This window comes from Cydia pomonella, chromosome 21 (assembly GCF_033807575.1).
Source record: "Cydia pomonella isolate Wapato2018A chromosome 21, ilCydPomo1, whole genome shotgun sequence".
NCBI lineage: Eukaryota > Metazoa > Arthropoda > Insecta > Lepidoptera > Tortricidae > Cydia > Cydia pomonella.
The window spans coordinates 580,301-603,833 of NC_084723.1; the positions used below are offsets into that span (position 1 = coordinate 580,301).

The 23,533-nt window shown below is 37.8% G+C and overlaps 2 protein-coding genes across 2 annotated transcripts in view; one reads left to right on the plus strand and one right to left on the minus strand.

Annotated features, from left to right (window-relative positions):
• Window positions 1–19,954, plus strand: part of LOC133529528 (uncharacterized) — a 37,691-nt gene extending 17,737 nt beyond the window's left edge. The window contains exons 4-6 of the mRNA XM_061867259.1: window positions 14,664–14,866; window positions 17,304–17,464; window positions 18,536–19,954. Of these exons, the coding sequence (XP_061723243.1) occupies window positions 14,664–14,866; window positions 17,304–17,464; window positions 18,536–18,644 (473 nt within the window). The 3' untranslated portion in view covers window positions 18,645–19,954. The remainder of the gene's footprint in view (window positions 1–14,663; window positions 14,867–17,303; window positions 17,465–18,535) is intronic.
• LOC133529523 (putative aminopeptidase W07G4.4) overlaps window positions 1–23,533 on the minus strand; it is a 95,659-nt gene that overhangs the window by 64,035 nt on the left and 8,091 nt on the right. The window contains 1 exon segment of the mRNA XM_061867255.1: window positions 4,136–4,273. Coding sequence (XP_061723239.1) covers window positions 4,136–4,273 — 138 coding nt within the window.

Sequence of the window (23,533 nt, forward strand, 5' to 3'; positions counted from 1 at the left end):
TCTGGAGTTGCAGGTGTACATAGGCTACGGAGACTGCTTACCATCAGGCAGGCCGCATGCTTGTTTGCCACCGACGTAGTATAAAAAAAAAAGGCAAACTTATCCGTTTCTGGGATCTCTTCCAGTTAACCTTTGAATAATTAAGGGAGAAATTAAGATCGAGACTTGGGGAGAAACTATGCGGTCTCCCCGAAATTGCATAAAAAATCACTGTTCCATATTTCGTTGAACAGCTTTTCTTGGGGTTCTCAAGATTTGGCGCATTAACTAGTATTTTTTTCTCAGTATGACCTTTTCCATATTCGCCTCTAACAGAATGGATAGAAATTAACAATATCATTATGTACACTGAATAAAACTATTAGCTTAGTATTAAACATTAGCTTAATATCTAATTAGTGGTAATCGCTGTGGGCCACACATATTGTAAACAATATAGTAATTATTTTTGTAAGTATTACTTGTAGTGGCTGTTTGTTTACCCTAATAAGGAGAAAAAAAATTATGAAGTCATAAACCAATGGAATACCAACCCCGCTAAATACACAACAAATGTTAAGGAAAAATACTTTGTAATAATTTTCTGTCTAAAATTAAATGGTAACTAATTTCTAATGCGGTCACCGCTTCGATATATCTATTATATTATTTTTGTGCACAATTGCTATCGGGTACGAGTGAAGTAGGTACTTATTTGTCATTCATAGAAATGATTTTCAAGACTTATTATGCCTCACTCTTAGACAAATGTCTTTGCCTCTACACATTTTGCTTAACTTCGATTTAATATTATAAAAGGGATCATTCGATGGCTTTAAGACATTTATAAAATGTAATTATTTAATTCTTATTCGCTATTACGACGAATGTATAATTGTTGGTGCAATAAAGAATATTTACTTACTTACTTACGACACTTCCACTTTCTCATAGTGTCGTTTTGTGAAAAAAGTCTACTCATATGGACAACATGTGCTGTAGGGCTGCGCTCGCCGGTGGCGTGTTGTATCGATAATTATTGACGATATTTATAAACACAGAAGAAAATAACTCTCTTCTATTTTAGTCCAGTAAGTAAGAATTAAATAAGAGTTTAGTTCAATAGGTTTGTATTTACCTAAGTGATGGGTATGAATTGGTTTCAGAGTTATTGGTTTGAGAGTGGTGTTGTGACTACACAAGCCTTATTGAGCTTTCTGTGGGAATATGTTGATTTATATAAAATGTCTCAGAATATTTACATATTTATTTTTAGTGCCTTTTATTATTTTTATTTATTCTCTTGCACATGAGAGGAGGCCTGTGCCCAGCAGTGGGACGTATATAGGCTGAATTATTATTATTATATTCACGTTCCCGGTGTGGCTATCTTAATTAACGACGTATCAACGCAATGAAATAAATTAACATAGCAGTGCTATGTTTATTAATTTACATGTAAGTTAGCAATGTGCGAGTCGATATCTACTCGGACAGAATGACACTTGATCATGTTTTCAAATGTTTGAAATTTTAATGCTTATTTGGTTAGCATTTTGAATCTTTTTGATTTTAACACCCTACAAATAAAAACATCGATAATATGCCGTGTCCCCTCACTACAAAACTGTCTCATTACTTTAGTAAATAGAATAAAAGTGCCTGTCCGTCACCATGTTAGTTGGTGGTAGTTGCACTCGGGAATGCAGTTGTGCTGCACTAAGATAACGCGATAAAGTTAAGTGACGTTTTGTGGATAAGTGACAAAGTTTTAAGTCGTAGTGTAAAGTGAGTTTGATTGGTGGTTTGAGTCGTGAAATAATAAATAAATAAATAGCTATTTGGGAACAGACTTACAAAGCTTATATTATGGGTACTAGGCGACGATAATATACATACGTATAAAGATAAATACATATTTATATACATAGAAAAACACCCGTGACTCAGGAACAAATATCTGTGTTCAACACGCAAATAAATGCTCTTACCGGGATTCGAACTCGGGTCCATCGGCTTCATAGGCAGAGTCACTACCCAGTAGGCCAGACCGGTAGTATACAGTTTTTAATCAAAATGTAGCGTATGCTTAATACAAACGTGATTTAAAATCGAATTTTCCAATCGATAAATCGAACCCTCCGACAAAAAGCCGGTTCCATACAATCGAAGTAAGCTCTCGTTTTAAAATAACATGCTTAATATAATTACAACAAATTGTGTCAAAATATTTTCAGTAAGGGATCCCTTTGTTTGACATAATTATTTTTAGAAAATATTTTAATTCGTTTTTATTTCAAGTAGAAACACTACTATATAAATTATAAACTGAAATAAATGTCATATACCAAGAAAAAGTGACCAAGGCCTCCAGTGCCCCATGGAATCGAACCAGCGTCCTCTGCTATCGCGGCAGGTGCCTGAGCCACTCGGCCACCGGGGTCACGGCAGCATTAATCGAATTTTTCCAAGTATATGCTTTTCTTACTGAAGGCCTGGGGCACTGGAGGCCTTGGTCACTTTTTCTTGGTATAGGACATTTATTTCAGCTTATCATCATGTAATGATAGTCAGATTATAATTAGTCATAACTCTGAAACCGTTAACATTTCAGGAATTTCCTTAGGCTAACCTATAGATAGATTAGATAGGTCAGTAGGGCTAAGATGGTTCCATTTTTATCGCTTGTCACTATGCCCGTCACTTTCGCACTTACATACTTGTTAGAACGTGACAGGCATGGTGACAAATGATAAAGAGCCGACCATCTTAGCCCTACAGGTTAGTTTTATGGCAAATCCTTACGCGTTGCTGAGATAACCCAAATTATGACTAACGAAAATGCGGACAAACAATACATTATGACTTAACACTTTTTCGGAAACAATATAGACTTCAGTAATGTTATTTAACACCCAGGGAGGAAAATGAGGACTACGTTTGGATGAAAAGATGATTTCGAGCAGGTCCTCCTCTTAAGAAGGATGGTAAATACTGAATTGCGCCTTTGGGATCGTTTTCAGCAACTTCCGTTTAAGTCGCATGAAAACAGTCAACATTCAGGCGTATTCTAATCATTGATCTATTACTACGTATAGAACCGGCACAGTATTTTTCGCCATGAGTTGTTGTTGTTTTGACAACAAACCATAGAAGCGGAGCGTGAATCTCGCGACCTAAACGCGTAAGCATACATGAGTATTTTCAGACGAATGCAGGTTTCCTTACGATGTTTTCCATTACCGAAAAGCAACTGATAAATAGTGGTTTATATATTACAATAAATTACGGCCCGATTCGAACTTTGATATTCTTCAATCAAAAACGTCACTTTTGACAGTGACATACAATCTATATCGTATTATGGAAGGTAGAGGTAAGGAACAGAATCTCCATAGGCAGAACTGTTGCAAAAGTGTCCAGCTGTCAGCTATAAATAATAGTTCCAAATCTCTCCAGAGTAGCGCTGGAGTAGCTAAGAACCTAGGCGTTATTGGCGGAGTGAAGTGCGCTGTCTATGATTAGATTTTTTTCTCAAGTATTGTAGGTAATGTAGCGCCACCTATTTATGGTTTTTGTCAGACACTTTTTGGTATATGGAGATTCTATTCCATAACTCTACCTTCCATAATATGGTATCTTAAGGAATTGTTTGACGTATCAGTTCAGTTCAAATATACTTTATTCATGTAGGCTATCTTAAGCTAATTATCAGAGCAATTTATTGATGTAAATATTATTCCATAGTACTAATGAATTATAATATCTTAAAGTTCGAATCAGGCAGTTAGTTTAGCAATTTAATTACACTGAGCTTTTTCAGAAGGATTGTCACGTTATACAGTCAGCATCAAAAGTAGCGGATCAAACAAGGTTTCAAAAATATCTACCATTCTGTAAAAACTTAATAAAAAGTGATAGTTCTATATGTAGAACAATTAAGACTATAAATAATATACTTTTGAACGTAAATTTGAGAGATTTATCTATATTTGGAAAAGTTAACCGGAATATCACATACTTTTGGCGCGTTGTTTCATCCGCTACTATTGATGCTGACTGTACGTAAATGTTAAAATGTGTAAACAAGTTATTCATTGTAAAGCCAGAAGTTGTTTGTCAAGCAACCTCGTAAAAACACATGCAAAAAACTTACCAAAACAATCTAGATCGCTGCGCAAACGCATTGTTAACGACTGAGTATTCCCGACGGACAGATGGCGCCACTGACACGATCCGTGACGCGCTCGGGACGGATCCGGAACGCACGGTAACGGACCACGTGGCGACATACCTGGACGAATACTTTTAGATTCAAATAGATACAAAGATAAAAATTACTATATACAAATTAAGCTAAATATAATTGTTTCCCAGTTAGACTGCCGATGAAATATTTTTAAAATAATATTTTATAGCGAGTTACGGAATACTGAGGGCCTACCGCGAACAGCGAAGTTCGTGAACTGCGGGCATCATTCTCTTTTACTCCATTTAAGCGGTAATTAGAGTAACAGAAAGATGCCCGCAATTAGTAAAATTCGGTGTTCGCAAAGTTACTTATTTTAAAAAGTACAATTTTCAGTCCGGCAGTCCCATATTATTTTTAAAATGAATCCGTTTGTTCACTTACCTAAGCCTGGTTAGTTTTCTTAAAGTCATAATAAATGTTAATAAAGTTACATAATACGCCAAGCGAAACGTAACGCGTCTTCGTCGTACGAATTCGTTGCTAGTACTGCAATCTAAGAGGGGGGAGGGTTCATTGAACCTTGTATTACGGTACTCCTGAAATTGTTATCTTACTATTCTGAATCCTATTACAATGGTGTAAGGTCTAATTATGGTTAGTTATGTTGCTTTAGTAGGTAGTAGGTACAAGCCTACTTGATTTAAAATTGAGCAATGTTTTGTTATAATCGCTGCCTAAAATACTTCGGTATCTAATTTACAAGTACTTATTGATAGATAGATACATTCTTTATTCATACCCACAACATACATGGCATTAGCATCAAAACAAACAAAAAAGAAAAGTGTAAAATAAAAACATGCAAACTTAATTTAATAAAAACATTTTTTAGTTAATTAATACGCCATGTGTCGTGGCACAGAAAAGGCGCTGACTCAGCATAATGATGCAGCAAGCCACATCGCTGGTATTCTGCCAGTACCTTACACAAAAATGGGCAACGCTTTTTAAACACCTAAGCTTTATTGCTTACTGTGTTTATGTAAAGTAACCATAATTCATTTAACCGCTATTTTAAGATGTAACTATCTAGGTAAATATAAAATATACGATTTTTGCACATTATGACTTGTAATGTAGAGACAAATGGAAGGTAACTGGTACTTATAGCACAGGTTTATTTATACCTATTGTAAGTACCAGCGAAAAACTCTTGGACAATGAATCCTATGTAATATATTATAAGAAATTATGTATTAGGTGTAAACTTTTGAGCTTAATAAACTTATCTTATCTTAATTAGGTATGTAAGGATGTCATTTTAAACATTTTTGAAAAAAACGAAATGATAGAAAAATCTATCTAACTACCGAACCTGCTCACAAAATGTCACGAGGATCAATTAAGTCTAAAGAAACAAATTAAAAGTTAAACAAACTTTAATAATAAAGCAAAATAACAAAACTACATTACAAGATAACATGGACTAAGTATTGGCTACGCAGATAAACCAATGATTATTTGATTTAGATATTTTATACTTATTTAATAGCGAAAAAAAAGTAAAATTAAAAATCAATTATCTGTGTTGCAGACTCTTCTTATCATTATTATTATTTAAACTTTATTGCACAAGTACAAGTATAACGTACAATAGGCGGACTTAATGCCTTGAGGCATTCTCTACCAGTCAACCACTGGGCCAAACAGAAATTTGTTAAGGTGGGTGCAGTGTGAAAAAAAAATATTCCAAAATTAAATATTAAGTCTAATAGTAATATCTTAGTGTTTGATTTGTACAGAAACAGAGGTATGTTTACACACAGAGAGTGATATCACGAGCTGACTATAAATAGCTTTGAATTGCGTCCACGAGCACCTAAACCACGCGATGGACACTGACCTGACTGTGTGTAACTTACTTTCTATGCATCTCGCTCGTGCTGGCATATTACTGTGAAGGAGATGTATCATCATCATCATCATCAGCCTTTTATCGCCCACTGCTGAGCATAGGCCTCTCTTCTAGTACGCCACTTATCCCGGTCCCGAGCCAATCTCATCCAGAAGTGACCCGCAGTCTTTCGAATGTCGTCCACCCAACGAGCCAACGGACGCCAGGCACTCCTTTCGTCTGTAAGCGGCCACCATTCCGTTAGCATTTTGGCCCACCTGCCATCACTTTGCCTGGCAACATGTCCCGCCCAGCTCCATTTTAATTTGGTAATGACGTGTCTGACGTCTTGCACCTTGGAGATGTATAGAAAGTAAGTTATGCAGACGTTAGCGAATATGTGTCAATGCCGTGGTAGCCGTAGGTACTAACTAGTCTAATCTGTGCCAGAAATAACTTTTCGCTGGTTACCGGCGATAAGCCGGAACAGTTTGACATATCGCAGTTATTTGTGTCAGCTCTAGTTTATTATTTGTTAGCTAGATATCTAAAGCAAAGATAGCATTTGGATTCAGTCTACACCGGCATTACTGCAGCAGTAACGCAGCGCGACATTACTGCCGACTGCGTTGTTACCGCAAATGTCAAAAATCCAAAATTAAATGTGATACACAACTTTTCGCTAGTTACCGGCGATAAGTTTGCATCAACTCTAATCTATTATTAACTAGATATAGGGTATGGATACCGAAATATTGGGCCGAGTTTTACGTTATTCTATTGAAATACCGAAATTGAAGAGGATTCATATATATCGAAATAAATACTGAAATACAAGATGGATGGAAATGCATAGGGGATAATTACCAGTAGGCAATTTTTCTGCTCGTATGCCTACTATATTATAAAAACATATAATAGACACACCTATGGATTAATATGGATATACGCCTGTCGGCCCGATTCGAAGAATGATTAAGACACGCTTAAGATCTTTAAAAGATCGATAACTAAACGACATGTCAAAATTGACGTTTGTTTCGATTCCGCTGTGATCCCAATAAGATCTATCTACGATATTTCTAACGTCAAAGTGACATTGGTTGCCCGAATCGAGCTGCTTCTGTCAATTATACGACATACAAACGATTATAAATAAGACCTTATCTAAACCAGAATTTATAGTTATCGTATCTTATTCTTCGAATCGGGCCGTTACATTCATTCAGACAGTGATGTCATTGTCGCGATCGTTAATTGGTGCTAGTACATTTGTACAGTCGATGTTAAACAATCGTATATTTATACTAATATACATAATTATATACTATTGCATATAATCAGACATAGGAATCCGTGGGGCAAAATTGTTTGACAAGTAGGGAGTTCCTGTATCGATAAACTCGACTATCGATGCTAGTTCTATATACTAGTGATCACTCAAGGGTTTGCTGGTAAAAATACGTTTTTATTAAGAGTAAAAATAATAACTCAATGTGCTCTTCTGCGTTTTTAAGACAAGACAAGACAATTTTATAATTTTACTCATCCCAATTTTTTTCTTCGTGAATGTCCCATTTATTATTGTTAAAGTAAACGACCAGAATTTGTTCCATATTTTCGGGTATTAAGCGTCTAAAATTAAGGGAGTACAATAAAATTGTACTCACAATAAAATTGTACTCCCTTAATTTTAGACGCTTAATACCCGAAAATATGGAACAAATTCTGGTCGTTTACTTTAACAATAATAAATGGGACATTCACGAAGAAAAAAATTGGGATGAGTAAAATTATAAAATTGTCTTGTCTTGTCTTAAAAACGAAGAAGAGTACATTGAGTTATTATTAAAAAAAAATTTTATACTACGTCGGTGGCAAACAAGTATACGGCCCGCCTGATGGTAAGCAGTATCCGTAGCCTACTCTTTACTCTTAATAAAAACATATTTTTACAAGCAAACCCTTGAGTGATCACTAGTATATAGAACTAGCATCGATCGTTGAGTTTATCGATACAGGAACTCCCTACTTGTCAAACAATTTTACCCCACGGATTCTTATGTCTGCATATAATATAGGGAAAAATGTGTGTATAAAAATCAATATTTTGAAATATTTGTGCAAAAAACCCACAATAAATATAGAAACATTTTCCAAGATTGCACAAAGAGACACAATTCTTGGTGGCACACGGAGACACACTGCTACAATTACTAGCAACGTGCCCACTTAAAGGAAAGGGGACGACGTCACGTGACCACTTTTGAATACAAACGTAATTCCCCGTTTTCCTCTCTGGATGTAGCTAATATTTTTGCGCAATATGCTCCATCGTTTTTTTTTTCGATTTATTAATTAAATGAAGAGTTTTAAAAATTTGTATCGAGTTGGTTTTTACTCGGAGCCAAAATTTGTTTAACCTTGATGCTTTGAAACCCTCGCAACGCTGAAGATTACACTTGAGAGACCCGATTCGTTTCGTTTTCTGCAAACGTTGGCCGTGTTGGCTAGGCCACCAGAGATGTCTTAAAAGCAATTCGCAATTGTCTGGAGTTTAACTAATATGTATGGAAACGCACTTACAACTTTTACGCAGTGTTTTGACACAACACTTACTGTAAGATTAATATGTACTTAATTAATAAAAAAACAGTCATAACAAAAAAAAGTTAGAATTTTGGCTAGTGCCCGGAAAACTGGAGGCGTATTATGATTGTTATAACAGGTTCTGAATTTGATTGTGTCAAAAGTGACCTTTGTGGTTCAACAGATCATAACCATAACAAATACAGATCTCGTCTTTATGACACGAGCTAAAATTAACAGCAGTAATGAAAGTTAACCTTTGAGGGCTGTCGCCTGTCTGTTAAGTGATTTAGGGAGTGTCTGTCTGTCGCGAAACAAGCCTAATGCATTACTCCAAATAGATCCAACCTTCATTGTGACGAGCCTACGAAAGTTCGCATAAATTTGTACATTTGAAATGAGCTAATTTTCAGTACGTACCGATTTATTTAGGTTTAATACTTCTACAGATGTAATAATCCTTTCTCATCGCATTTTCTCGGAATCGTTCGTATTTGTCATGCTACTTCAGTCAACCTTAGTTCTTTTTGTACTAAGACTGACTGAAATAGCATGACTCGTTCGTACGTTTCCGTAAAAATACGATGGGAAAGGATTATTTACAAACAAAGACACTTAAAATAAATTTGTCTCTTCAATCCTGCCTTCCAGGATGTTTAGGAAAAGTTATCATGCCGGTGTCCTAACATCTTACCTCTCCTATTTGCTCTTGCATCGTTGAGCACTTTTTTAAGTCAATAAAAAGCCTATTTCATGACTCCTAAGTAGGGCTCGCGGTCGTGTCCGTGATTCGTGAACCCGTAGCCGTGCGCCCGGTTTCGTGATTCACGGCTACGGTTTTCTGGTCCGTTCCGCACGTGACATTCGGCTACGTGAAATTAGGGTACGTGAATCCGTGTAGATCCGTGTAGGCGTGATCACGGCTTCACGTATCTTAAGACCACGCCGGTTCGGTCCGCCCGCGACGTTGAGTGAAGATACGATGCGGTCTCTAAGAGCTACGAATAAATATTTATCATGAATTTTTTATTCATAGCTCTAATTCCGTTTCATTACTTTTCAATTAAAATTTATTTTCAATAGTAAGGCCTTTTAAATATTAATGAGTAATAAATGAAAAGAACCAAACATTAATTACAATGAATAGCTACTTTAATATATTTTTTTTTATACTACGTCGGTGGCAAACAAGCATACGGCCCGCCTGATGGTAAGCAGTCTCCGTAGCCTATGTACGCCTGCAACTCCAGAGGAGTTACATGCGCGTTGCCGACCCTAAACCCGCCCCCCCCCCCCTCGTTGAGCTCTGGCAACCTTACTCACCGGCAGGAACACAAACGAGTTGCTAAAATAATACAACAACACTGTGTGTCAGGAGACCAACTATGATGTCAGGAGTAACTAATGACAATGAATGTGAGTTCAAAATTCTAAACTGCTCCCTCCAGATTAAATAAAAAATACCACGAATTTGTAAAACAAAACATCGCGGTCACTTCTTTCAACTTCACGAATAAAAGGTAAAGCCCACAGCTACTTATGTATATTGTTTGTTTCATTTTAATAAGTCGCTCGCAAATCTTATTATCTTTGTCTGCACGTGCAACTGCACTTCTTATCTCCAAAAAAAAAACCGGTATGTTGGCTTAGCTTGTTAGTCATACAATAAAACGCTCTAACAATAATATGTCATTATTATAGTTTCTATTTTCCTCCGTGAGCTTCTACGGGTTATCGTCTTATCTATTGTTTAAAAACCGCAAAGGCGCGTGCCACTATGAAAAAATGGTTAGGCCGCATAGGTAGCGTTTATTGAATTACTACTCTATTGAGCACGGAATAAGATTCATTATGAACTAATACAGAATTCTAACAGAATAGCTGTCTGATCTCTATTGGTGCGTCTAAGGTAGGCGACTAAACGCTCTCAAACCAGCTTAACTTGTGACACTGCGATCCGAAACAAAGATACGTATTCGAAGACCTCGCTTGCACTGGTAATGCGAGCGCACGGCTAGCTAGCGCAAAGGAAGCAATGTTATGTTTCTCGAGGAGCAGGTAAAAAACAGGGCCGGATTTTCACACAAATATATTTGGGTGGTTTTACGTTGTTTAATTTAAAGAGATAAAACATAACACTATTTAAATAGTAGGTACACATCTAACAGAATGGGTTGTGTAATTACAATAATAACGAGATATACTCATTTTTATAATCAACTGTTTAAACAGTTGTTTGCTAATTTTAAACTTTAAACAGGCTAATTTTAAATAAACAATAAAACAATGGTAAAATAGTAATAAATAAGTCTGAAGAGTTAGCGTTCTTCAGACTTCTAACAAACTGACACTGTTTGTATGGTTTGCTTGAAAGAGTTAGCGTGATTTGACTCTAAACGATATGCATATTTTGTTTTATATTTATTTATTTTATGCATACACTATTATGTATATGTTACTTATTTTTTTGTTGACTCATAATATAAATTTGTATAAATGTTTTACTAAATGTGTACTCTATTGTAAATAATATCTTTATTTTAGTGTACATAATTATAACATATACACTCGGGAGCAAAAAAATCGACTCAAGTCACATTTTTTAGTTTTTTTCAATTTTTCTGAAAACGTTGAATATTTCAGTGAAAATGAAATTGCAGTATTATTGTTTATTAATTAAGCTATCAAAAACATTAACAACTATTAAAATCGGTTTGGTAAATTTCAGGTTATTGTTATTTTTGTAGAAAACAACATTTTACCTGCTTTGATTATGCACGAGTTGCGCACCTTTGAGGGCCATAAAAACCGGTGTATCCGGTTATTTCTTATCTGTCTCTTATCAGAAGTTGTCCTGTGCACATCTCCCGCAATCATTCCCTGGAATTACCTGCAAGAAAATGGACACGACAGAAACTGAAGCCGGCCAAGTTATCGTCTTGCTCAATCAAGGCCTTACGCAGCGTGCAGTTGCTGAACAGCTGAATTTAAGTCAGTCTGCTGTTTCCAGAGTCAACCAAAAATTCATTCGGACTGGAAACCTTGCTCGCAAACCTGGATCTGGCCGTCCCAGGTGCACATCGAGGAGAGAGGACCACTTCATCGTTACGGCCAGTCTTCGTGATCGACAGCGTACTGGCGTTGACATCCAGCAGCAGCTGATGCAGAACCGAGAGCAACCAGTCAGCAAGTGGACAGTTCGTCGAAGACTTAAGGAAGCCAACCTTACCCCAAAAAGGCCTGCCACAGGGCCCAAACTGACAGAGAGGCACCGGGACGCTCGTATGGATGTCGTAACCACTTACGAAAATTGGACGTACGAACAATGGAGCCGCGTACTCTTCAGCGATGAGTGCAGGGTGTGTCTCCATGGCAGTGACAGAAGAAGACGGGTGTACCGAAGACCTGGAGAACGATTTGCGCAGTGCTGCATCTCCGAGACGGTCGCCTACGGAGGGGGATCTGTCATGATGTGGGCGGGGATATCCATGGAGGGGAGGACCGAGCTGGTTTTCATTCCTGGTGGGGGCCGCGGACGTGGTTTGAACGCAGATCGTTACATCACAGATATCCTGCAAGATCATGTCGTCCCCTATGCAGGATTTTATGAGGAGGGGTTCCATCTCATGCAAGATAACGCCCCTTGTCATACCGCAAGAGTCACGCGGGCATACCTTGCTGAGGTTGGCATCCCCACCCTTGCATGGCCACCTCTGAGTCCGGACTTGAACCCCATCGAGCACTTGTGGGATTATTTAAAAAGGAAGGTTCGAGCCCGGGATCCCGCTCCTGACACGATTTTGGCCCTGAAAGAGGCTTTGGTCGAGGAATGGGGAGCTTGTCCGCAGGATACCATCAGGAAGCTGATAAGATCCATGAAGAACCGGATTGCATGCGTCAAGAAGGCCAGAGGCGGAAATACAAAATATTAAACAGGAAAAATTAAATGGTTTTCTCTCTACGAAATTGCTTTTATTCCCATTTTCAGGACGTTAATTGAACGTGATTTTACCCATATTTTACCCCATTTTGCTAAAATCGCTCAGATTTCAGTATCTGAAATAATACTTCAGGAATTTTGTGTTTTTTAAAAAGGTAAATATGGCAGCTTTTTAATGGTTCTATTACTTTAAGAATACGCGAATTAGTTTCGGAGATATTTCGTTTTTAAATCCAACACAGATTTGAGTCGATTTTTTTGCTCCTAAGTGTAGGTCTATTTTAACATTAGTAGTGCGGGATTGTTAAATGGATATACATATTTATTACTATTTTACCATTGTTTTATTATTTATTTTTGTGAAAAACCGGCCCTGTTTTTTACCTGCTCCTCGAGAAACATAACATTGCTTCCTTTGCGCTAGCTAGCCGTGCGCTCGCATTACCAGTGCAAGCGAGGTCTTCGAATACGTATCTTTGTTTCGGATCGCAGTGTCACAAGTTAAGCTGGTTTGAGAGCGTTTAGTCGCCTACCTTAGACGCACCAATAGAGATCAGACAGCTATTCTGTTAGAATTCTGTATTAGTTCATAATGAATCTTATTCCGTGCTCAATAGAGTAGTAATTCAATAAACGCTACCTATGCGGCCTAACCATTTTTTTATAGTGGCACGCGCCTTTGCGGTTTTTAAACAATAGATAAGACGATAACCCGTAGAAGCTCACGGAGGAAAATAGAAACTATACCTTCAATCTAGAAATAAACAGTACTCTTTAATGCCCCGAAAGTCCGAAACTGATAAGAACTGCAGCTGCGTACTTTTTTCCGTGGCCCCGTACATGTGTTTTTGTTGAATTTGTTTACCTGTATTACCTTTATCAATTTTATCATACCTACCGAAGATTTGCAGACCCTTTTGTTTCTTTGGATTAGGATTGCCTTGTTTATATTTAGGCTACGTTATATTCTTTGATAGTAGCAAGCTTTTACAAGTTCAAGTTTGCTTTTTCATTCATTTCATTAATACTTAACAGAGAAAAATGTCTTCTCTTGATTTAATAATGACAACCAGTAGCACAGCGTTGCTTAAGTTCATAATTATAATGATACTTACTAGGGAGTTTTACACCTTATATTTATATTAGTGCTATGCAACGAGCAGGTCGCTAGTTTTGACTATTAATCATTAGCTGGTTATACAAAAAACAGGATAACCCCATAAATTATTTAGATATAACCATTATATTCAAATCGATGCAAAAAATACAATACTAAGTGGTAACTTAATTCAATAATACCTAGGCCTTATTTATTTTTCTCCCGGGCGTGTCGAAACTACGAGACGTGCGATAAGTACCTATCCAACGGAACCGAGCCCGAAGCTCCGCACACGAACGCAGGTACGGGCTACGTATCATGGCGTGTCACGGTCACGGCGTGTCACGTGAATCCGGTCGCGAACGCAGGTACGAGGTACGTACCTTGGCGTGTTCGTGAAATTCGTGATCTTAGTACCGCCGGGCTTAAGAACCCGTAGCTACGGATCGGCGTGTATCACGGATATCAGGAGCCCTACTCCTAAGTATATGAGCTAAGGTGAGGGCCTACAGTAGAAATTTCGTTATCTACTTCTATATCCTTCTTCCATACTCGTGCTATAGACAGAGAGGCGTATAATGAAATTTCGATTATAGTTTTTCGCGGTAGGCCATATCAAACCAAGGCAAGGTTCATAGACAATCGTCTACCATCTCGGCTCACTATCAAAGTTATCAAAAATACTTTGTGAATGATGTTTGAAGTAGAAACTTCCTGGCATTTATTGGGCATAATCATGTGACAATGTCGGTGTGCTGGTGGCGAGTTGCCTGCGCTCTAGCGCGCAATCTTTGCGCGCGCGCAACTGAATCATGCGCCTTCTGCTGGTGTCGGATACTGCACTGCCTTACAGATGTCGTCGCAGGTAATACTCATATTATAAACGGACTAATTTAACTCTGTACGGACTACGTGAATTCTCACCCCCCACCCATGAGCCGGCTCCGAATTTGAACTTTTCTTGTTCCAGAAACGAACGAAGAAACCTCCGAGGACCTGGAACCTCGGAAGCCTGAAGAACCACCAGCCGAATGGACCAACAATATGGCCGGCCGCCCGCTGCCCGTGCCTGTCGAAAATGAGCCTTACTACATGCAGGTTTCAAGAAGCGAGGCTGAAGATCTGTTGAGGGGGGAACCTGATGGGGTGTTTCTGCTGAGGCCATCGAGTCAGGTAGGAAATCTTCGAAGATCTGGTAACTCTATAGACCGAGGAGCCAGCAAAATGGACCAACAATATGGCCGGCCGCCCGTTGCCCGTGCCAGTCGAAACTGAACCTTGCTATATGCAGATTTCTAGGAGCGAGGCTGAAGATTTATTAAGGGGGGAACCTGATGGAGTTTTTCTGCTGAGGCCATCAAGTCAGGTATGCAATTTAAAAACGAAGATAACAATTCCAAGAACTCAGACCCTCACAAGATGGCTTAAGGCCAAAACACAAATTAGGATATATTGGCCTAACCTGTGTGTTTGGCTACCTTCTGGTCCTACTAACTTTGAAGCCAGGTATGTAGGTTACGCTAGGGGAAAATGATCCTTATGACATGCAGGTTTCTAGAGTGAGGCAGAAGATTTGCTTAGAGAATAATCTGATGGGGTTTTCTTGCTGAGGTCATCGAGTCAGGTATATAGCCAGCTGAGCCTTATTATATTAGGTACATGCAAGCTGCATAAATACGCAGGACTAATATGTACTCCAAAAAGCTTAATACTCAATAATAGAACCGTCTGCCTGTCTGTCAAAAAGTGTGCAAAATGTTCTTGTATGAGAGAACGTTATAGTTTATTAAATCATAGAAATCATGGGCTTTAACTCATCAAAATTACGAGACTGTCTCATGTAACTCTGCAAGTGAGAACTTTTGTAGCAAAGCCTATAAAAGTAAGTAAGTCAATTAATCAAACCTACATCAAACCCAAACTAAACGGGCTGTTTAGCCATCATGAAATGGTCATGCACGTTTCTGTAACTACAATAACATAATAAATAACACTCGCGTAAGCAGGCAATGGCGCGTGAGACATGATGGTGGATCCAATTAGACTTGTCGGGACGTGATTGCCGACGGCTGACGGCTGCGAGATGACGATAAAGACGCCTGTTCGCTGTACGACTAATCGTTTCAGGTTACAAAACCCACAGATTATTATTATTGTTTATACTACGTCGGTGTCAAACAAGCATACGGCCCACCTGATGGTAAGCAGTCTTCGTAGCCTATGGACGCCTGCAGCTCCAGAGGTGTTACTTGCGCGTTGCCGACCATAACACCCCGCACCTTCATTTATGAATGACATCCGCTGTGCTGTGCCCTACCATACTAAGATTAAGATTATAAAAAGTTCCAACTGCTCCACAAAATAAAGTCTATCTTGGTGGCGGCCAATCGGACGGAATTTTTGTCATTTTGAATCTTAATGCCACTACATAGAACCAAAAAGTGACAAACCTTCCAATTGCAAGGAGAAATAATGAATTAATTCATTGATAAAGTCGCCATGCACTTTTACCGCTGGATGATTGTGTTGTTGCTGATGACTCAAACAAATAAAATAAATAAACAGTCTTTAACAGAAAGTAAAAGAAAGTTTTTTTTAAGTAAAAGAAATGTCTAATTTGAAAATGTTAAATGTGAATCTCGTTGAAAAAAATTGTATTTGAAATTTTTGTGAGTGGAAATTTTCTAATTTTTATAACTTGTTGACATAGATGTTTAAAACGGTTTTATACGTGGGAAAGTTTCTGGAATGAGCCATTTAGAGGTCGCGCAATGAAAATGTTTATTTGTTGAAAATATAACTTATTGTCTATCTTTAGATACAATTTGTTCGGTGGTGATTTGTTTTTTAGGAATGCTGTTTGATTTTATGGTCTCAATTAGCATTCCAACTTTACCAAAAGGTGTTGCATGGGACAGAAAGACTAAAGAAGTTAACAAGTTTATACTCTTACCTACTTTTAGTTCTGACTCCAGCTTCTCACAAAGTCATATCTTATCATCTAAACTTTGAAATTGTTACAAATAATATCCTTTCTGAGCTGAAAAATAATACATTCATTTTTCAGCTCCGAAAGGATATTATTAGTTTTTGAAATGGTCCGTGAATGACCTGCAGTTCGCGTGACGCTCGTGTAATTAGCGCACATCACACATGTGCCTCAAACGGAACGCATTTCCCGACGGATGCGATATCTAGGCGTAAAAGTATTGTGTTCCGTACCCGATGCGTAACGGGACCCTTGTATAGTCGCCATCAAATGGATAAATATTTGAACAGAGCTTCTATTATGATAGATATTTGTTTCCGAGTCTTGAGTGTTTTCTATGTATTTAAGTTTTTTATATATTATATTTATGCTGAGTACCCACAACACAAGCCTTCTTAAGCTTATTGTGGAACTTAGTCAATTTGTGTAAGAATGTTCAATATTTATTTATTATGAAGTAATAAATTGCATATTAAGATGTTTTTGTGCACGCATCACACATGTGCCTCAAATGGAACGCATTCTCGACGGATGCGATGTCTACCTCGCGCGTCGAATGATGATCGATATGACAGTTTTATTTGAAAAAAAGTTTATTTAAAATGTTTTTTTTTGTTGCAGCCAAACCACGCGTACACACTGTCTGTATCCTGCGCCGGCAGCGTCCACAACGTGGGCGTGCGCAAACGTAATGACGGGCGGCTCGCGCTTGGCTACCCGCGCCGCGGTGAACGCAGCTTTACAAGCATAGCGTCGTTACTGCGGCATCATAAACGGCGAAGGTAAATCTTACAAAATATTAAGATGACATTAATGATTGATGTCATTTACAAAACTGTGACTCAGTCTGAATCTGCTCGGTCAGCCTATGTGTGGTGCTCTCGATCGTCAAGATATCGAGATTTAACTTATCAGCACATTTATTTTTTATACAATACGATCATTAGTGTATATAAGTGGAAATCTCTATTGTTTCCCATAAAGTTTAAAGTAATAATATATTGTTTGTCCACTGATGAGGCGTTGGAACCAACTGCATGAACCCAACGGACCAACGCATCATCGAAATAGATTATGTTAAGTAGTTTTAGGTATTTATTGTTTTGTTTATATTGTACTAACTTAGATATATAGGTAGATAAATAATAATTGTTGTATGTACTAACACTATATGAGTTTATAGCTCGAAATAAATGATTTTCATTCATTCATAACATGGACCAAGTAAATAATTAGTTTTTTCTCAAAAACGCGTAACTTTTCACGATTATCATAAAACAAACCTAATTTAACCCAACCTATAGGATAACCTTACGACAATCCTGAAAAGTTAAAGGTTTCAGAATTTTGACTAGTGATAATATGACAACCATTAGGTATACATTATGACTTTCAATGATTATGTCAAACAAAGGGATCCGATGATAGAACCTTGTGGCACTCCATGGTCTAAGGTAGCTAAATCAGCAATTAAGTATTGTAACTTCATTATCACTTAACCAGCTTTTTGTTTTTATTTTGGTTTTAACCAGGAGTTTAAGGTTTCAAATAGATTATGAGACTGTAATAATTTAGATTTGAGCATAGTTTATCATCCTCCACTAAATCAATTGCTTTGGAGAAGACGTAATTTTTTTAATGTAATTTTGAAGCAAAAATTGATAGCAATTTGTCAGTTTTGTATGAGGCTTAATAGACAATGATAAATGTATGTTTTTGTTAAAAAGGCCACATGCCATGGTCTCAAAAAACACTACTTTTTCTCATTGAAGCCGAAGAGAATATTAACCATTACGTGATTGAAGCTATCAAAATGTGTTAAATGTTTTTAAAAAGATACCATAATGTTACAGATTACTTCTTGTGGCCGGCGGCGGAGTGGTAGGCGCGACAACCCTCAACGAGCCCCCGCGATACTACCAGAGCCCGTCCAGCATACCTGTGCCTGTGCGCACACAATGATCATCGATGTCAGGCAATGGAAGAAACTGTATAACTATATGTCTACTGAATAAAAGGTGTAGTGCTAACGCCCCCACGCATAACAACAGTTAGAGCTATGGAAAACCAGTGTGAATATTAAAAGTTGTTGTAGAAGAGTGCGCTATACAATGGAATGCGTTTCAATGGCTGTTAAGGAGACATTCGGATGTTAACTGACGGTACATTACTTCTTCTTATATCTAACGTTATCCCGGCCTTTACTAGGGTCCGCTTCCCTACTTACTTTTCACTACTGCGCGATCCTGGGCGTCCTCTCGTGTGAGGCCGTTTACGCTCATATGTGCTTTCCCGAAATCGAGCCATCGCTTTTTAGGTCTGCTGTAGGGTCGGGGGCTATCATGGGCTAAGTTAGGTGGCCGAACCACCGGAGGCGACATTCTTGGAGCTTCTCCATTACGTCACAGACTGCTAGGCTGCCACGGATATACTCGTTGCGGATGCGGTCAGCGCGCGTAACGCGTATCCCACGCAGCATCTTCATCTCTGTTACGCGAAGCTCTTGAGCGTGTCTTCCAAGAACCAGCCACGTCTCGGCGCCATAAAGTGGGACGGAAAGCATTACTGTGGAGACAATACTGCTGCGGCGTGGACGCTGCGGCTGTGTATGTCAATTTCCTTCATAAAATGAGTGACGTTCGCCGCAGCATTCCCGTCATGTTTCTAACGTACAATCCGTCACTCATTTTATCTAGGCAATAGACAAGGACAGCGTCCGCGTCAAGACCGCAGCAGTAATGCCGCCACAGTAACCCAGCTACAGTTAATATCCGAATATCACCATTAGGCCTTGTATGCGTGGTGGGGCTATATATATGCAAGTAGAAGAAGTTACAGAAGAGCACTTAGTTATGAGGACGGTATAATTTCTCAGGGAAGATCTTGAAAGTGATCGTAAGAAATAATTAACGAATGAAGTGCAGCTTTAAAATCAAACTTATTTTAGTATTATTAAGGACTTATTAATCTTCTTTGAAGCTAATGAAGGAATATAGAAGATATAAAATTTATATCTTCTATATCATTAAATTCATTTAATGACGATGGTCAAATCAAAATTCTGTTGAATATTACAGTCGAAACGCTTAGTACTAGCTTATATCATTTAAGTTTCAGAATTACAATACTTTCTGTATAGTTATATTAGGGACTTGTTTAACTGTATTGTATTTTTAAACATTTATAAGGAACCTGTACGTACTTTTACGACCTATAGTGGTTATCTAAGCATTTTTATTAAATACATATATGTATATCCTAACAAGGTTGTTTTAATTACTAATTATAAAGTTTCAGAGCAAGGTAACGAGAAATAAACCTTTTAAAATTTTAATAAAATGTGTGTCTGATTCGACACAAATGTAATTGGACTTCAACATTTTATATCTTTCGAAATGGCGAGCTAAAATAGTCGGACCAGGCTAATACTGCATGGCATTTGTAATAACATAGTGTAGCAATCTCATCACTAATGTCATATTTCTCTGAAAATATTAGGTAAAGCGGAGTCCAACAGAAATTGCAATTGATGTAACCAAATCAATTTACCTTCAATAGTTCGTAATCATGCACTGTTTGACGACACTCATGATCTTATCAACAATTTATATACGTAAGTCTATTTGTGTAATAATGTCCTATAATATTTATTTATTTAAAATAATAATAATTCAGCCTATATACGTCCCACTGCTGGGCACAGGCCTCCTCTCATGTGCGAGAGGGCTCGGGCTATAGTCCCCACGCTAGCCCAATGCGGATTGGGGACTTCACATACACCTTTGAATTTTTTCGTAGATGTATGCAGGTTTCCTCACGATGTTTTCCTTCACCGAAAAAAAAAATATAAATAAATATATACATAATATTCATTTATTTATTTAAGTAAATATTTTTTACAGTACATATGATGCTACATTACCGCACTAGTGTAATAATTAAAAGAAAAATTTAAAGGGCCATATGTACTGTAAAACGTTGTACGATACATGTGCGAATAGGTATTTAATTCGCAACTCGTGGCGATTTAAAACACTTCCTTCCGTCGTCTTTTAATTTATCGCCACTCGTTGCGAATTTCCTATTTTTCGCACTTGTATGTACTAATTAAATTAAATATATTTTCAATAATTAATTAAATAAAATTACTGCCTAGGGTGCGACTTGAACTCACGGCCCCTGGATCGATACTCCAGCGCTCTACCATCTGAGCCACCAAGACCTCATCCATAGCTAGCACATTTACCCACCATATGGGTCTAGGGGACCCTAGCATCCTTCGCAACTTCGCAGACTTACATATAGTATTTCAGTGAAATCGACATCATATTTGTTAAAATGATTTGCTTTTTATATTGGACTTTCGTTTAGTGACACTACCTCATTTTGTTCCGTTAAAGTCTGGGCAATGTTAGCTTGGACTCCAGTTTGCAAATCAGCCTATTTCGTAAAAAGTACTTTGGACTCTTCCTACATCTCTTAAATGTTATAAACTCGACATATACTTACATGACGCCCCATAAAACTACTGTATATTTACGACCCCTATCTTTCAGCTGTCGCGGGTGATGTACACAGTCGTTATAAATTTTATATGATCCCGTGACTTACCCCCAGTAATGGAACATCGATCAGCTATGGTAATCCGGTGGGACAGAAGTCATCAATATTGAGACCCGAGTTTGATGTGTAGAGAGATTGTGAGACCACTTTGAAAATATTTCAAGTTGATGACATGATGAGTACCTAAATGCTATTGAATGCTGCAAATGGTAGAAATTATTATCATTTGGACATGATTCGTCTGAATACCTATTACAAAGCTTAGGCTGCGTTTCCGCCAAAGATTTGTGAGGGTTCGTAGCGAGGGATGTGTTCGCTCAGGGTGTAGTGATTCTTTTGGTTCTTAACAAACACATCTCCCGCTACGCAACCTCACACATCTCTGGCGGAAACGCAGCCTTATTTGAGGGTAATATAGTAGGAGGGATGAAAGGACGATTCCTATCAAAATGTTGAATCTTAAAAAAAAGTAGGATATCAAATTAGTAACATAGATTTTTTTATAAAATTATATTTCATCAAGTATACTATTACTTAAATAAATTCCTTAAAACTTTCTGCTCCGTCAGAATCCCGAGATAACGTTTTTCCATCCTTTGAAAACAATTTGGTTTTACAAGAGGTCGTTCGACGACTGATGCCGCCTCTGTACTAATCAAGCACATATACGACGCCTGGGAACACTCGCTAGATGCTATAGGTGTCTTCTGCGATCTGTCCAAAGCATTTGATTGCGTGGAGCATGACACACTTCTACACAAGCTGAAGCACTACGGTCTGTCAACGGAAGCTCTAAGCCTTGTTAAGTCTTACTTAAACCAAAGAACCCAGAAAGTGGTTGTAAATGGAACGGAGTCTACTGGAATGACTGTAAAGCTCGGAGTTCCACAGGGTTCAATTTTGGGTCCTTTTCTCTTCCTTGTATATATAAATGATCTGCCGAACCTTGTAAAACATAAATGTGAGATAGTCTTATTTGCTGATGACACCTCACTAATTTTCAAAGTTGACAGGAAACTGAGCGATTATAGCCAAGTCAATGAAACTTTGGAAAAGGTACTAGAATGGTTCACAGCAAATAACTTACTTCTTAATGCGAAAAAAGACGAAATGTGTCAAATTTTCGCTGCCGAATGTAAGAAAATCTGAAACTATCATCACATTAAATGGCGAAACGCTGGACCTTGTCGAGAATACGGTTTTTCTGGGCCTTACTTTAGATAGTAAACTGCAATGGGCCCCTCACATATCTGCCCTGGCGAAAAGGTTGAGCTCTGCCGCGTATGCAGTAAGAAGAATCAGGCAGTTTACTGACGTGGAGACAGCTCGCCTAGTTTACTTCAGTTACTTTCACAGTATTATGTCTTATGGCATACTGGCGTGGGGCAAAGCAGCTGACATAGAAACCATCTTCGTTCTTCAGAAGAGGGCAATCAGATCTATTTATAACATGGCTTCTCGTGACTCGCTGAGAGAACGATTCAAGGAAATAGATATTCTCACAGTAGCTTCACAATACATACTAGATGTGATAATGTATACGCATAAGAATATAAAGTCCTTTAAGAAACTGTCTGATATCCATAGTTATAATACGCGAAATAAACATAAGTTAGTAGTCTCCAAGTTTCGTCTACAGAAAGTTAAACAATCGTTCATGGGAAACTGTGTAACATTTTATAACAAAGTACCCTTAGAGGCATGGAACCTGCCCTATACTTCATTCAAGCAATACGTCAAAAATGCACTTCTCAAAAAGGGATACTATAAAATAGATGACTACTTGGGAGACACGGAATCATGGCCAAGTATCCAGTCTCAAAAGCTGTAATAGTTTTGCGTGCAGTGTCCCGGAGAGGCATATGGCGCTGTTGTTTCTAGCTGTTCAACCTTATGTATTAATGTTTGTTATGTTTTAGTTATTTTGATGATGACAATTGACATATTAAATACATAGTAGTTATGTATTCTGTAGAACTAGTTTTAAGATTGTTAGCTTAACAGTCTCTTGACGTGAAATATGTATTTCATACAATTTTTTATTTTTTTTATTCTTTGACATTTGGAGAACCTTTACACCTCCAAACCTTATTATTGTGTATTATTATTTTTCTCAGACCGTGGGGACCTTATACATCTCCAAACTTAATGTATTTACCGTGGAGACTATACGTCTCTGTCATATTGTATATACTTGACTTGGTACATACTAGTTATGTACAGAATGTAGCATTAGTTTATGAGACTGCTAGTTTAACAGTCCAGACGCGGTTTATTTATTTAGTATA